This window comes from Balaenoptera ricei, chromosome 14 (assembly GCF_028023285.1).
Source record: "Balaenoptera ricei isolate mBalRic1 chromosome 14, mBalRic1.hap2, whole genome shotgun sequence".
NCBI lineage: Eukaryota > Metazoa > Chordata > Mammalia > Artiodactyla > Balaenopteridae > Balaenoptera > Balaenoptera ricei.
The window spans coordinates 27,088,255-27,103,568 of record NC_082652.1 but is presented as its reverse complement, the minus strand read 5'-3'; the positions used below and the strand labels follow the sequence as shown (position 1 = coordinate 27,103,568).

Below are 15,314 nucleotides of genomic sequence, written 5' to 3'. Positions count from 1 at the left end.
CTCCCTGCACCTGTGATCAGCAGCTCCGTGTGTGAGGCACTTAACCACACACTTGACCTCCCTGCTGGGCCTCAGCCACAGCGGCCACAAGAGCACCGCTGAATTCTTTCTAGTCCTGGAAAAGGCCACACTGTGTTGTGGGCTTTGCTTTTTGGGGCTCTTGGAGTGAAACTTCATTTATTCACGTTACGCACAGGAGAGTCAAATGGCCATTACAGGAGGCGGACACGGAGCAGGATCACAGGTGGTTCCCAAGCCTGCGGGCCGGCCGAGGTGCACCTTGCACAGGCCATTTCCTAGCTTGCTGGGCCTACAGGTGAGCACCCCTTGCCTAAGAATGTCCACCTGGAGTTTCTCAGCAAGGCCTGAGGAGTGGCAGATGCTGCGTTTACGTGGGGCACAACCAGAGGCAGGAAACGAGCTCTAAGGCTCAGAAGAGAGGGACTGTGTTTCCCCCAAAGTGGCTTCCTGGCAGCCAGGGCAGAAGGGTTCTTGTTCCCAGAAGAGAGGCAGAATGGTGCCTTCCCCACTGGGGTGGACTCGGCACCTTCTGTCGGGACAGGGAAGGACTCAGTGACCTGTCCTCAGTTTCCCAGCCCAGGCAGGAGCCTACAGGGCAGCCCAGGAGCCAGGAGAACCAGCTCCGGGCCCCCAGGGTTCCCCTCAGGTGGGGAGAGGCCAGAGGCTGGCCTGCATTCCTCCCACCAGCCCTCCCACTATGTGACTGGGGCACCCTGGCTGGGGGTGGAGAACTGCTGGCATGAACAGAACCAGGCAAGACTGGCTTATCCTGAGCCATCGGGCCACATGGCCCAGCTTCAGCTCCAGGAGGACGGAGGGCTGGAGCCACCAGTGGGGACTGCGCAGTGAGGTTTGGGTACAGGTAGGACTGCTGTGGCTTTAATGGAGGCAAGCCTATGACAATAAATACTTAGGGACAGATGCAGGCCTGGGGCATCTCTGACTTCTCTGGCGCAGCCCAGGGCCCCCATGCACACACAGGTGGGTGGGATCCCACAGCCCCTCTGGATGCCTGGCCCAGTCCACAGTGGCTGACCCTGCAGGCTGGGAGCTGACCTTAGGGCCCTTCACACCTCAAAATTCACCTGCAGTTGGATTCCATCTACCCAAGTTCTGGGTGGCAGGAGGAAACCCTTACACCAACCTTGATGAGGGTCTGAGGGTACTGTGCGGCCCCCACATTGAGGGGTCTTGGCAACATGACCCAGTGGCTGGATGCACAAGCCATGCTGGGTCCCTGCTGTGTAGGGGGCCCAAAGCCAGCTCCCTGGTGGGCTCATCTCCCTCACTGGGCCCTGGCCAGGACCCCTGCCTCCTCCTGCAGTATCCTCACCACTGAGCCCTGGCTTCCCACCCACACCTCCACCCCGGGAGAGGGTGCCAGCCAGGATCCCGCTTCACCGTCCGCTTCCTGTGGGACCTGTGTCCTCAGCAGTGAGATGGGGCGTTTGGAGTCCCCCACTTAGCTCCCTTCGGAGGCCCTGGGCACCCGACCCCTTGGCTGCAGGCCCGAGCATGGCCAGCACAGTCTTTGCAGTGGGCAAGGCAGGGCGGGGTGGCACCACATGGGCCCTCATATGTCGGCACCCAGCTCTGCGCACTGCTTGTCTGAGATGTGGGAGGCAAGGGAGTCGATGATGTCCAGCAGTAGCTGCTGGCTCAGCAAGCGCAGCGTGGGCAGCTTGGAGACCTGCGGAGGCAACCAAAGGCCAGAAGGATGGAGCTGTGTTCTTGCCAGGGCCAGGTGGCCAAGGAGTCTTCTGGGGGCTTGACCAACGAGTACGGGATGAGGACCAGCCAGTGGGTGGACAGCTCTGCCCGGTTATCCCCAGAACCCACTGCTGCACAAGGCGGCCAGGGCCCCTCCCACCTGGCCCAGGCCACCGCCAAGGGGAGTATGTCCTGCAGACGGGGCAGGCAGCGCGCTGGGTGGGAGGGCCCTGACCTTGGTGAACTGGTGCACGATGATGTGGAGGCAGTGCCGCTTCATGTCCAGCGCCTGCGTCTTGTCTGCTGCCTCCAGAATCTGGAACGGCAGGTTCCCTGAGGCGCTGCCCCTGCCCCGCACACCGCGCAGGCACAGAGGCCCAGGGCCAGGGCAGCTACCTGCAGCACGTTCTGCACCGTCACATTCATCTCCAGGTTCTGCTTGCAGTACGCCTGCAGCCGGTTGTTGTAAAAGCCGTAGTAGTAGGGCGCCGCGAACAGGTAGCTGAGGGCTGGTTAAGGAGCTGTGGGCCAAGAGAGCCTTCCTCCCACCCAGCTGCCCTCTTCCCCCCTGGGGGCCCACCAGGGACGGAGAAGCCCTGAACCAGGGCTGCTGCCTCCTGCTCAGGTCAAGGGGTGCCCACCCACCACAACAGCCGGGCTCCCATCCAGGCAGAGCCACTACATGGGCTTTGAACCACTCAGGGGTCCAAGGCTCCATTCAGGATCCAAAGAAAACCACAGGTTCCTCTCCCCAGGAAAGTACCCACATGCCCATCTGCTGAAACATCCACGGCCTCAGAGCCCTGAAGGGCATCCTGGCCCCCCATGTTCAGACCCCCACAGACATGACCTGGCCAGGAATCACCCCACATGGAGCCATGACCCCTTCCTCTGAACCCACCCGTCTCTCCTGGCTGCAAACCTCTCTGAGCCAGCCAACCGACTGTTCCAGAGAACCTGGAAGAGACTGGGCACCAAGAAGTCCTCAGGAAATCGCCTGGCCAGGCCAAGCCAGCAGGGCCCAAAGCTGTCCTGGGAATGACCCGGGAGCCCCAGAGGTGAGGATGCAGTGAGTCCTCGGGTGGCATGTTGACCTCGCCGTAGTAGATGTAGCGCAGCATGGACTCGAAGGCCTGCCTGCTGGGCACCATCTCCCCGATGGAGATGTTCACCTGGCCGTCCTCAGGCATGAAGGACCGGAACATGGCCTCGAAGTAGCTGCAGACGGTGGGCCGGCCCTCAGCAAGTCGGCCAGTGCCCAGCTACCCACCCACCTGCCCGCCCACCCGCGAGCCACACCCCACCCACCTGGAGCGGGCGGCCAGAATGGCCTTGTGGGCTGGCCGCGGGTGCCCATCCAGCAGCAGCGTGATGTCACAGAACTCCGCGCCCGCCCCCTCCAGGTATGCCTTCATGTCCTGGATCAGAGACGTGCCTGGGGGTGTAGAGGGGCCCTGAGCCAGAGGGCGGCTTCTGACTCAGGATGCGGGACCCCAGGGCACCGCCTCCTGTGCATCTGCCCGTGTTGCCCCCCCTTAACGAAACCCCCAGGTCAGAGGCCTCACTCTGGCCCTTGAGGCTCTGTCCCCCCAGAGTCTGACCTTCTCCCAGACTCGGCCCACTGAGCCCTCTCCTGCCCCAGTGCTGAAGCCCCCTCGGCTGTGTCACCTGGAGCCCATGGCCGAGGCAGCACAGGCCCCAGGGCCAGGGGGTGAAGGAGTCTGTAAGGTCCCTTCCTGGCTGGGTGGGGATGGGACAGGGAGGTGCCGAGCGTCTAAGGGCTATGCCCACCCCTTACCAGGCCCAGATGTGGGCCCACCTAGAAGAGAAGCTGGGCAACTAATCATGGGACCCTCAGCTCGTTGCTCGCTGCAGACCCTCATGCCTGTCGTCCCAGTCAGGGCAGCACTTGCTGGACAGGGCCCGTGTTCCCCCAGGAATGGGCCTGGGAGATGCCGCCCTGGCACCCAGCCCGCTGAGCAGGTCTCTGCCTTGCCCGAGCCTGAGCCGCCTGCGGTAGGACCCTGTGCCCAAGGTGGCTGCACCCTGTCCACCGCTCTCGGGGACCAGGTGGGTCCCTACCGATGTCCACAGGCTGGTCCGAGGGGGCGCGGGGAGGCGGCTGCTGCTTCCGCCGCACAATCTCCACGATCAGAGGAGAAGAGAGGCGCTCGAACTCCTTCATCATGATCACCTGGTTGAAGTGGGACTCCTTCACCACGAAGTTCAGGCAGTGCTCCTGGACAGACAGGCCGCAGGCCACCGGGTCAGGCCTCACCGGGCCTGCCACAGTGGGCGGGGAGGGGGCACAGGCTGCCACGGACCCCGCCCCGCACCTTGAGCTGGCCCAGCTGCAGCCGGGCAGCGCTCTCGCACACGACCAGCACGTTCTGCAGGTCCACGGAGGCCTCGATGTACTGACGACACAACTGCTCTAGGCGGCACAGCTGGAAGCCCAGTGCCAGCTTGTACACATCCATGATGAGCAGCACGTCCTCCACGTGGCCTGCGCCCAAGAACCCCCTGAGCCTCCGGCGGGGCGTTGTGGGGGGGGCCCGGGCTCCCTCCGCCACGAGGTGGCTCAGCCACAGGCGGGGCAAAGCCTCGGAGACCCCGGCTGCCCCCTGCCAGGCAGGGCTGCCCACACCCCATCCCGTTCCCTCCCGCCCGCGGCGCAGGCCGACCTTTCCGCGGGTACTTGATCTTGTCTGTGTAGAGGAACTGCATGAGCACCTCGAAGGACCGTGCCTCGGCCTCGCGGATAGCCACGCGCAGCAGGGGCGGCCGGGCCCCACCCGCGGCCCCAGAGGGGCCCTCCCTGAGTGCCGGGGCCGCCTCCTCCTCCAGCTTCTGTGGGCAGAGGAAGGGGCGCTCAAGAACACCCCACAGAAGCCTCTGCCCAGGCGGCGGGCGGCCCTCACCTGGGTCAGCCGCTCCCGCGCCTGCACGATCTTCCTGCGGAGCCAGCGGCTGCGTGCCGTGACGATGGCCACGTGGCCCTGCACGCAGTCCTCCTTCTGCCAGAAGAGAGACACCTTGGTGAAGGGCAGGGGACCCTCACCCCGGGGGCGGGGGCCGCCAGCGGGCACAGGAGGGGAACCCACCTCGCCCAGCACAAACTCCACGTCGCAGAACTGGCGGCTCTCCCACAGCCGCCCGTAGTCCTCGTGCAGCGTGCACTTGGGGTAACAGGAGAACTGCAGGCAGAGACCACGCTGCTGGACGAGTCCGCCCAGCCAGCCCCCCACGGGCTCTGCGGGGGGCCCCCCGGCCCCCCACCCGGCCCCGCCCGCACTCAGGTTCCAGAGTACCCCGGCCCAACCGCCCGACCCCTCAGAGGGGCTGCCGGCCCACCAGGTGCAGCCGCGGCTCTGGCGCTGGACAAGCCCTGCCCCCACAAAGCCCCGCCCCCCAGGGGCTCGGTTTCCACAGTTTCCGCCTCAGGCCGGCAGCTCGGGCTGCCCCACCTGGAACCTGTACATCTCCCCGCTGCGGATGTTGTTGTCCACAGTGCCCCCGAAGATGTACATGGCGTCGGAGATCACAGCGGCCGCGTGGAAGAGCCTTCCGCTGGGCAACTGGAGGGGAAGGGACAGGGCGGGGTGTCCAGCAGCGGGGCTGGCTGAGGCCTGGCCGCGGCCAGGCTCTAAGCAAGGAGGGCAAGGGCACTGGTGGCCTGGAAGGAGGGGCTACAGGGCAGGACCCCCCCCCCCGCACAATCATGCGGGGGGTGGGGGGGAGGCGGGGCCTGTGTGGGCCCGCAGACAGGACAGGCCCTGTGGCCCCACCAGGTGGCAGAGGGTGCTGGGTGTCATGTGCTGCACCCATGTGGCCCGTCCAGCAGGGCATGCGCTCCTGGCCTCGCCTCACGTGCTGTGTAAGCCCTGAGCCTCGGCCTCTTCATCACAGGACCAGCTTCAGGGCGTGAGGGGTGGGCACGAGGGTGCCGGCCCTCACCTCTGAGGCTGGCAGGGTAGGCTGCCTGGTGGTGGTGCTGCCAAAGTCCAGGCCGAACACATCCCGGGACTTCTTGCAGCCGCCCCGCTCCTCGGAGCCCAAGGCAGATGCCTCCTCGGAAGCGGACGCTCGCTCGGGCATCTCGGCCCCGCTGACCTGGGGGAGACACACGGGTGCACGGCCCCTCAGCAAGGGCCGGGCAGGTGGCCAGAGACCGCTGCTGTCCCCGCCTGGGGTGGGGATGGGTGCTGTGGGGACAGTGTGGGGGGAAAGTGACGCAGGATGAGGGTGCTCCCAGCACGGCCGAGATGGGAGCCTGGCTGCAGTCAAGGCATGCATCCCGGGAGAACATCCCCAGCACAGCACAAATGTTGGGCCATGAAGTGTTAGCCCATAGGTGGTAAGATGGAGAACAGACCAGAGGGGCCCAGGCCGGGGTCGGGCCAGGGCAATGTCCAGGGCTGAGGGCCCCGGGTGTCCCAGCCTTGCTCCTGCTGGCTGTCTGGAGGCCCTGGCCCTGGCCCCACCCACCTGTGGACCAGCAGCACTCACCTCGCTGTCCGAGCTGGGCTGAATGACCTCCCAGGTCTGGAAGTCCACGTCGTAGCAGTGCAGCTCGTTGGGGAGTGTGTTGTCAGCTGCGCCCCCAAACACGTAAAGGTGGCGGTCAAAGGCTACCATGGTGTGCCCGTAGCGCCGCTGCGGGGGCGGCGGAGAACCCCGGAGCAGGTGCTCGGTAGGGATGCGTGTCCACCTGTGATGTGTGTTCACGCTGCGTGTGAACCAGCGATGGGGTGGGGGTTCGTGCTCCCCTGCAGCCTCCACCTGGGCTCTGAGCCCCCCACCCCATTTCATCCTGGCACCAGCCCTGCCTGGCTCCTCGCAGCCCATCATGGGGTCCTGTCTCGCCCTCATCCCCCAGCATGGAGCAGGTATCAGGGGCAGGGCAGGAGGGTGGCACCTGCCCGGTGAGGCAGCTGCTGGAAGGGGTGGCTGGCTGTCTTCACCCTGGGACAAGGAAGGAGGCCGCCTAGGCCCCGGGATGCTGGGCTGCAGCCACCCCCCGAGGGGCCTGCGGGGGTCTCAGGCCCAGGCTGCGTAAGGGCCCTCACGGCCCCGCTCCCAAGGTGCTGGCTGTGTGTGGAGCCCACACAGGCAGCCCCGGGCACTGGTGTGGTGTGCTAACAAGGGACCCACCAGCAGGGCACTCACGTCTTGTTCTTGAACTCGAACTGGAAGAGATTGTTGGTTATCTTGGCCCCGCTCTGGCCTGAGAAGACAAACATCCTGTCCCGGCACACGGCCGCCGGGAAGTTGCAGCAGGAGGGCGGGATCTCGCCGCTCTGGGCCACCTGCGTGGTTGGGGAAGCCATGAGCCCTTCTCCTGGTCCGGGGCCAACCTGCTGAGCTAGGGCTACGTTCACTCCTGAACCTTCCGTGAGTGAGGGGTCATGGGTCCATTTCTGTGGAACAGCTTAAAGCCCCCATCTGAATGGGCCCAGTTTTGAACAGTTGGGGCTGAAGTCCTCACTACAGGTGAGACAGGGCAGTGGTTAGACACACTGCCCAGGACCCCGACAGTAGCCACCCCCACTGTGTTCAAAGAAGGGTGGATCATCCCCAAACTGCACCAGTCACAGGCTCGGAGCCCGTAGTCACTGGGTAACCACCGCGGGGACTGTGAGAGGGCTGGGCCGGATGTCAGGAGGGCCTGGCGAGGCCAGGAACAAAGCGGCCTCCCCGGCCCCGTGCCCCTCACCTCCTCCCAGCACGTTAGCTCCCGGTCCTGGAGGCCGATGGTCCACATGTCGTTTAACCTGCATTAGGACAGAGGGGTTGGGACCCCACAGCTGGGCTGGCGGTCAGGGTGGGCCTGGGCCCAGCCAGGAGGGAAGGCTCCCGGAGGACAACGCACCAAGGGGGATTCTGACCAGGGGACTATGGAGCGGCCTCAGGGTGGGGGCTTCGGCTAGGGGCTGTACTGAATCCCTGCTGGGCCGGGCCCCCTGGAGCCAGGAGAGGCCCTCACAGAAGCCACCACTAACCCTGCAGCACTTGGAGCTTCTGTAACGCTGAATTCCTGGGGAATGAGCGTGTGCTGTTTTTGTAATCAGAAAAATACAGCAAAGCCAATGTTCTACAACAAGGAGGAAAGGGCCCATGACACAGGCAGGCGCCCCTGTTGCCCTCCATGGGGAGGCAGGCCGGGTCTGAGCCCTGCCGCTGCCACCCTCCTGCTCACTCAGGTCACTGCTCACCGTGGGCCCGAGTATCCTCACCCCAGCCATTCGAGGGGCCACCACCCGACCCCTGGCTCTGATGACACCCAGCTGTGGCCCCGGGGCTGTGGAGCCAGCACATCCTCAGCCAGCTGCACAGACGTGGGTGGGCTCGCCACCCCCTCAGTCGCCCCAGGGGGCTTCAGGGGTGCCAGAACTTCTGTCCCCTGTGAGGGTCGGGCGGGGGCTCCACTCAGTGGCCCTCGCCCTGCCCATCTTCCTATTCTCCCAGCCCTGTCTACACACCCACCCTCCTGAGAAAACCCCAGCTCGAGTCCTCCCTCCCCAGCGCAGGAAGGCTGCTCTGTGCCTTGGTGCACTTCCAGCCGCCACCTACCTGGCGTTGCCGTCATAGCCGGCAAAGATCCACAGCTTGTCACTGTACACTGTGGCGCCATGGGCTGACCTAGCGACTGGCAACCTGGGGCAGGAGGAGGGGGTGAGAAGGGAGGCCGCCCCGTGCAGATCTGAGCCTCATGGCCCCACGAGGCCAGGGCCACAGCCTGCGAGTGCCGCCGGGCCCTGGGGCTGCCGTGCCCACACCTGCTGACCCGAACTCTGGGGACTCCAGCTGGGCCGCTGGGAATAAGGGACAGTGGCAGAGGCTGAACTCACGAGGCCGGGGCAGCTGGACAAGGATTCACATGTCCAAGGGCACAGAGCCCCCTCCCAGCTCCCACCCAATATCAAGGGGGTGCTTGCAAAACAGGGCCAGAGAAGTGCCATCCGCAGTACAGTTGTCCCTTCTACCCTCTGGAAGGAGGGTATCTAAGAGCTGGGGGAGGAGCAGACAGGAGCGACTGGCAGTTAACGCCCACTCCCAGCTCTGGCCGCCATGGGCGCAGCCCTCTCTTCCAGGTCTCGGGCTCTTCATCTGTAATTCTACAGAGCTGATCCAGGCCCGCTGCCCCCTGAGACCCAGCGCGGCAGCCTGCACAACCCCAAAGGTCTCAGCAAAGTCTCTCACCGTCCTTCAATTTTCCACTCCGTCCACTGGCCAGTTGCAAACTTGTACTCAAAGAGGTCATTTTTATTCTTCAAGTTGGAATTGGAATAAATGTCCCCAGTGTAGCCCCCTGTAAAGAGAGTGAGAAGCTGTCACATCCAAAGGCAGCAACTCAGTCATCAAACCCAGGGGGTGGGGGCAGGATCTGGCCTCAGTTAAAATGTACTCTGGGACCCCTCTGACCCTGGGGGGCACCTCCTGCCTGCCTGCCCCTGCTCGAGGCTCTGGTGACAGATGAGCAGAACCCCATGTCCTGCCCCTGGTTGGGAGACACCAGCCTGGCTACAGAGGCTGACGGTTCCACCCTCAGGAGATCAGGACAGTCAGGGAAAGGGGCCCATGAGAGGGCCTCAACCCAGCCCAGGAACTCAGAGGACAGTACACAGAGAGGCTGGCCAAGCGCAGCACATGGTCGAGGCTTGATGGGAGGAGGGCCACTCACCAAAGACGAACATGCTGCTGCCATAAACGACGGCCGAGTGGTGGTAGCGGGGAGCAGGAGGGGTCCCAGTGGTGAAGGCTCTGGTGGGGGGAGAAGGGGCAGTGGGTGTCAGCAGGGGGAAGCCCCCCTCACCCCCAAACTTCTTTTTGCTTTTGTATTTTGAGGGTAATACCTGTCTCGTTATAGAAACCTTAAAAAATTGCCAATAAAGAAAAACCAAAAAAACAGCGCTGAAACATATGTATAATTCCTTTGCCAGAAACCACCATCCACACCTTGAGCGCGCCTCCCCACCACCTTTCCCAGGCATATTTATGTGTCTGAGTAATTGTTTTAAATGGAATCATGTGGTAGATGTCCTTGCTACTCTGGAACCATCCACACCTGCATCCCCACAGCTGCACCATATTCTGCAGCATGGGTGGTCCACACATCTTATTTATTGAATTAAAAACCGGTTTATACTGCTTTCCTGGGGCTGCTCCTTTTCAGAGTTTTATACCTAAGCAATTTTTAACAAAGAATTATAAAGTCTTGAGAGTGACTTTTAAATTAATCTGTAACTCTTGGACACATTTTACAATCAAGTGTGAGAGAAACAACACATAAACTTCCAAAGCAATCCAGCACCACCCGGGTGTTTGGGCAAGGGGTGATGCCACCTGTTGGGCCACATTCAGCAACTGTGAGTCCTGGGCCTGGACATCCTCCTCTGTCGAAAGGGGGCAGTGAGACCCCACCCCAGAGAGCAGCGCCCAGAGCTGCTGCAGAGCCTGGTGCCGAGGGGCTCCTGCACAAGGAGCTGGCACAGCTCAGAAGGAAGCCCAGCACCTCCTAATCCTGGTACCTTTTTCTCTCCTCAGCTGTGAGCTGCTCCCAGCAGGGGCTGGACTGGAGCAGATGGGCACAAATGTGCAGTGCTCAGAGATGGCAGGTGTCATGTCCAAGGCCACACAGCTGGGAAGGGAAGCCAGGACCTACAGGCTGCCCACTGCCTGTGTGGGGTCTCCTGGCAGAGGATAGGCCCCACAGGGCAGGGAGGGCAGGGGAGCCGCTGCTGCCAGCCCATGGGCGGCACCCTGCAGCAGCAGAGACCATCCTGGAACGCCCCATCAGCCCATGGTCCCCCTGTCGGCTCCAGGAGACAGGCCTGGTGACTGAAGAGCTCTCCTGAGGCAGAATCGAAGGACCCACAGCTGGATCAAATAGAGCCCCTTAAATAACAGGATCCAGAAAAACCAATCTCAGCCACAGACCAGAAAAGAAAGCCAGGAAATAGAGGGGATCACTAAGAGCAGTCCTGGGCGCTGTCATCTCCTCCTCGAAGCTTCTCTAGCTCTCCACGAGCGGGACCTGGCTGGCAGTCAGGCCCCAGTGGTGCTCCGTGTCTGGAGAAAAGCGGGGCTGGAACCGGGGACACCCACCTGCACCAGGAGCAGTCCTTCACGTCGAAACGAAGGAGGTCGTTGAGCATCGTCTTCCTGAAAGACAGCCAGGGACCCGGGAGATGGACACTGTGCCCGGCGGGGGGGGCAGCTGTCTGGGGGACTCAGCCAGGGCCAGGCAACCAGCTGATGCCAGAGGGACCAGAGAGGTGACCCAAAGGAAGCTCCCCAGCTGGTGCGGGACCAGCCTGCCTGGGGTCAGGACTCAAGCATGATCTCAGGCTCCTCACGCCTCACCCCCCACTCCAGAATCCCCACCCACACACCCACTCATGGGCTGCAGCGCCCCTTCTCCGAGGCTGCGCCATACGATGCAGACGCTGGCTCACATGTCAGAGGAGGCCCCTTGCCTTCTCTCTCTTCCTGCCACCTCTTTATTGCAAAGCTAATGTAATAACTACCTTAAAGATACAATAAAGCAGGGCTTCCCTGGTGGCACAGTGGGTAAGAATCCGCCTGCCAATGCAGGGGGCACGGGTTTGAGCCCTGGGCCAGGAAGATCCCACATGCCGCGGAGCAACTAAGCCCATGCACCACAACTACTGAGCCCGCGCGCCTAGAGTCCGTGCTCCACAACAAGAGAAGCCACCACAATGAGAAGCCCGCGCACCACAACGAAGAGTAGCCCCCGCTAGCCACAATTAGAGAAAATCCACACGGAGCAATGAAGACCCAACGCAGTCAAAAATAAATAAATTAATAAATAAATAAATTAAAAAAAAAAAAAGACCTGCACGTTACCACCCAGCCCTTATCAGTAAGAGGGAGAAGGGCGTCCACCCAACAGGAGCCCAGCACCCCAGCCGCCTCATTTAGCCTCCGCCTCCAGGAAACAGCCTGGGAGACCAAAGGGCCTGCCTGAGGCCACGGAGCCAGGGGGCTGGGGCTGGGAAGCAGAGGCATGACTGTAGTCCCTCCCTTTTACTCATTTGTACTGCCCCCCCCCCCAGCTACATTAGCATCTTTGTAGCCAGTCAGTCTGTACAAAGTTGCAACTAGAATGAGACAAATTCCTATCCTGTTTCTTAGTGTCACATTGTAGAGAAAATGTTTCTGCTTCTAGCTACACAGTTGTCACTCAAACTCCACCTGCTACAGAACACTCCAGGGGGATGTCCCCACCCACTGCCCTGCGCTGGACACCAGGCCTTTTCTGGTTCAGGGGATTCTCATTAAGGCTGCAGTAAACATCTGTGGGCGGATGCCTCTTCCTCATTTTATTCCTGTTTGTCCTGTGACAAACATTTATTGAATTGTCTGGGTGCTGGAATACAGGTCCAGCCCTGGCCGAGGAGACAGACAAGAAACATCTGTGTGCCCTGGGGGCCAATGGAGCCAGTAAGAGGTGCAGAAGGGGAGGTGGGGGCTGCTGGCTGGTCCGGTTAGTCCAAGGGGTGGGGGAATGCCTCACTCACAGGAGATTTAGAGGAGGGGCAGGAAGGGTGGGAAGCAGGGAACAGCCAGCGAGGGGGGCTGAGCAGGAGGATGCTTGGTGCAATCAGAACACCGCAAGGCAGAGGTGTCACCCAGTGCAGCACAGACAAAGGCAGGGGAGCTGTGGGTGCAGACGCGGGCAGGGCCTCACAAACTGCCAGGAGGACTTGCATTTTTACTCAGAGGGAACCATCCCAGGGTTATGACTCAAGAAGGAACACACTCTAGCTGGCTGCACATGGGGAGAGAGACTGAGGAAGACAGGCTGGAAGCCAGGGACCACGCCCAAGAGACCCTTCTACCCAGTCTGAAGGTCCCTGCGGGGGCTTGCCCACTCTGTCAGCCCCAGGTCAGGCTCCTCCAGGGAATCCTGCAGGACCACGGCTGCAGCACCAATCAGAGGCCAGCCCTGCCTGGGCTACAGGCCAGAGCCTATGGTTGAGAGGCAGGGACAGGACTCAAGGGCAGGATGAGTTGTGTGCCAACACCACACCCTCAGCACAGGGACACCTCTGTCCTCAGCCTCTCACAGCCCTATGCTCACTGACCCTCAGGAGCACCCTGCAAAAGCAGGGCAGAGGCCCACCCCCTTCTACAGAGGAGATCAGGGTGCAGTTGGTGGCTTTAAGCCACCTGCCCCAAACCACAAAGCTGTAACCTGAACTGAGCCCTGTCTGTCCAGGAGCCCAACTTCAGCCCCACATCCAGCAGGCTCCCAACCCTCCAGAGCCCTGGTGGGCATCCCTAGCCTCTCCTGAGCACATCAAGGGGTGGACGAGGGACGGAAGCCCAGTGGATGCCGGGCAGCACAGTTCTGCACTCTCCCACCACTGGGTGGTTGCCCACACTGACCCCTCTGCTCGGGACACTCTTCCTCTTTTGCCTGGCTCACTCCTACTCATCTTTCAGGTCATCAGCCCCTCCAGGAAGGCTTCCCTGACCAGACCGGACCAGACCGGACCCCCCTTCCTGGTGCAGAACAAGCCTGCCTGCTGTGCCCGCACCCTGCAGTTGATGTGGTCCCGCCCTCGCTAAGATAGCTCTTTCTCTCTGGGGTGGTCCAGCTCCTGGGAAAAACATGCCAGGAGAAGGATGCGGCTGCACAAACCAAGGGTTCACTTCGGCCATTATTTCACCAAAGGAAACCAGCCACAACCTAACTGGGAACTGTTCGTGGGATGGAGATATGCTGTCAGGAAAAGCTGTTTGCTGGGAATGTACAGCAAAATGTGGGAAAACCCTTACAAAAGTGAAAAATGGGGGAAGGAAATAAATTGGTATCCTCCAAACCTTCTCAACTGCCATGTGAGCATGTGGATGAGGCCCAGAGGGAGGCACAGGGAAGGAGAAGTGTCTGGCAGGGGTGGCAGCCATGGCAGATGTGTTTCTTTCAAGGCTGTGTCCACTCACTCAGAACAAGAGGGACATTTCCGTGTCCTGAGTGTGCCACCCACTGGATGCAGTGCTGAGGGAGCCTCACTGATTTGGAAGCTGAGGCCGAGTGCTTAGCTAATATCTGGAGAAATGGCAGTGGAGCTGCAGAGACCCAGTCCCCACCACTGTGCTTCTCCCTCCTCAATCCAGACTCACCCGTTGTCTCCACCAAATACATAGATGGCATCTTTATAGGCCACCACTGTGTGCTTGCTGCGCCTGGAAAGAGAGGGGTGGGTGGCGGTCAGGCCAGGACCCTCCTGGGGGCACCCAAGGAATGAGACTTGGCACTGAGGCTGCCACAGAAGTCGGATAACTCCTCTCAACTGCCAAGATCGATGGAGACTCCTGAATTCCACCAGTACCCCCAAAGGACTCTGCATGTGGGGACCCCTGACACTCCCACCCCCCTGCCGAGCACCTGGGGCCCTAGCTCGAGACCCACAAACACAACTTAACTCTAGTACCCTGCCCGGGGCCACCCTGCTCCGGGACTCCCTCGGAAGCCCCTCCCCTGCCGTGGACAACTCCCCGCCATTACCGGGTTCCGCTCTGGGACACGGCGGCCCGGCCTCGCCCCAGCGCCCCGCCTGGGACCTCCTCAGACACCCCCTCCCCAGGACCCCCACGCCCCGCCGTACCGGGCCCCCACGAACTCGTCGCAAGGCGGGAGGCGCCGCCAACGATGCACTGTCTCAAAGGGCCCGAAGTTGAGCGTCAGGTACTCGACACTGTCCGAGCAGCTGTGGTCAAAGTCCACGCTCGGGGCCACCTTGGACCGCGCGCCACCGGCCAGGGCCCCGGACCCGATCGGGCCGCCCGAGCCACCCGGCCCTGCCATGCCGGGTCCACGCCCGATGGGCCACCGGGTCCGCGGGACGTGCGGCCACCGCCCCGGGCCGTCCCCGAGGGACTACATTTCCCGGCGAGCCCTGCACCGACGGCGCCGCACTTCCGGACGGTGGCGCACTCCGGACCGCCCTCACTTCTGGGCGAGCCTTGGGGTCCTAGTGACTCTGAGGGCCCGACTGTGCAGCGAGCTCCTAGTCTTTCGAGAAGCATTTCACGCGAAGTGCGGGCGCGCTGTACCCCCTCCAGCGCGCGCAGGCCCCCGGACGCAGCCCCTTCCGGCCCGCACTTCCCCGGCGCGGCTCCCGGCATGCCCTGTGCGCGTGGCTCGGCCTTGATCGTCCGCCACGCACGGGATCCCGGACGGAGGGTTCCGGCCTCGCAGCGGCCTCCGCGGGCCGCCCCACCATCCCCTTCCTGCTGTGTCCCCCGGCCCGCTCCCCGCGTCTCCCCTCGGCGTTCCTTTTGGCTGGGAGGCAGCGTGGCGCAGAGGCTCTGGATTCTCAGTCCTACTCTAGCAGAGCCTCAGCTACTTCACCTGTGAAATGGGCATTCAGGAAGCTCAGGCTGCCATGAGAAGCGTGGGTCTGTCTTGGGACCCGCTCCTCAGTACTGATTGGGCCAACGCCGCCAAACTGCCAAGCCCGAGCTGCCTCTGACCTCTGAAGAAGCACTTCCTGCCTCAAAGCCTTTGCATGTGCTGTCCCCTCTAACTGGAGTGCCCTTCCTTCAAAATC

The 15,314-nt window shown here is 62.3% G+C and overlaps 1 protein-coding gene across 2 annotated transcripts; it reads right to left on the bottom strand.

Moving 5' to 3' along the window:
• Positions 1–160: 160 nt before the first annotated feature.
• LZTR1 (leucine zipper like post translational regulator 1) lies at positions 161–14,836 on the bottom strand. 2 transcript variants are annotated; one of them, XM_059895469.1, is made up of 21 exons: positions 14,370–14,832; positions 13,885–13,947; positions 10,840–10,896; positions 9,416–9,495; positions 8,935–9,043; positions 8,305–8,388; positions 7,448–7,505; positions 6,901–7,040; positions 6,241–6,442; positions 5,689–5,844; positions 5,199–5,309; positions 4,836–4,928; positions 4,653–4,748; positions 4,416–4,581; positions 4,068–4,237; positions 3,814–3,970; positions 3,040–3,166; positions 2,800–2,949; positions 2,128–2,233; positions 1,967–2,047; positions 161–1,711 (listed from the first exon to the last, which is right to left on the bottom strand). In XM_059895469.1, the coding sequence occupies exons 1-21, from the start codon at positions 14,567–14,569 to the stop codon at positions 1,595–1,597; spliced, it is 2,523 nt and encodes an 840-aa protein (XP_059751452.1). In that variant the 5' UTR covers positions 14,570–14,832; the 3' UTR covers positions 161–1,594. The 2 variants fall into 2 exon arrangements, 1 of the variants encoding a protein (XP_059751452.1); XR_009497366.1 differs by lacking the exons at positions 161–1,711; positions 1,967–2,047; positions 2,128–2,233 and having other exon boundaries at positions 2,861–2,949; positions 3,040–3,185; positions 14,370–14,836.
• Positions 14,837–15,314: the final 478 nt, after the last annotated feature.

What these genes read in the sequence shown, in the direction of transcription:
- LZTR1 (XM_059895469.1), bottom strand. Translation starts at nt 14,569, where the DNA reads ATGGCAGGGCCGGGTGGCTCGGGCGGCCCGATCGGGTCCGGGGCCCTG. An exon ending in GTATTTGGTGGAGACAACGG is followed by an intron (nt 10,897 to 13,884) that starts GTGAGTCTGGAT and finishes GCTGTCTTTCAG; the next exon opens with GAAGACGATGCTCAACGACC. An exon ending in AAGGACTGCTCCTGGTGCAG is followed by an intron (nt 9,496 to 10,839) that starts GTGGGTGTCCCC and finishes TCCCCCCACCAG; the next exon opens with AGCCTTCACCACTGGGACCC.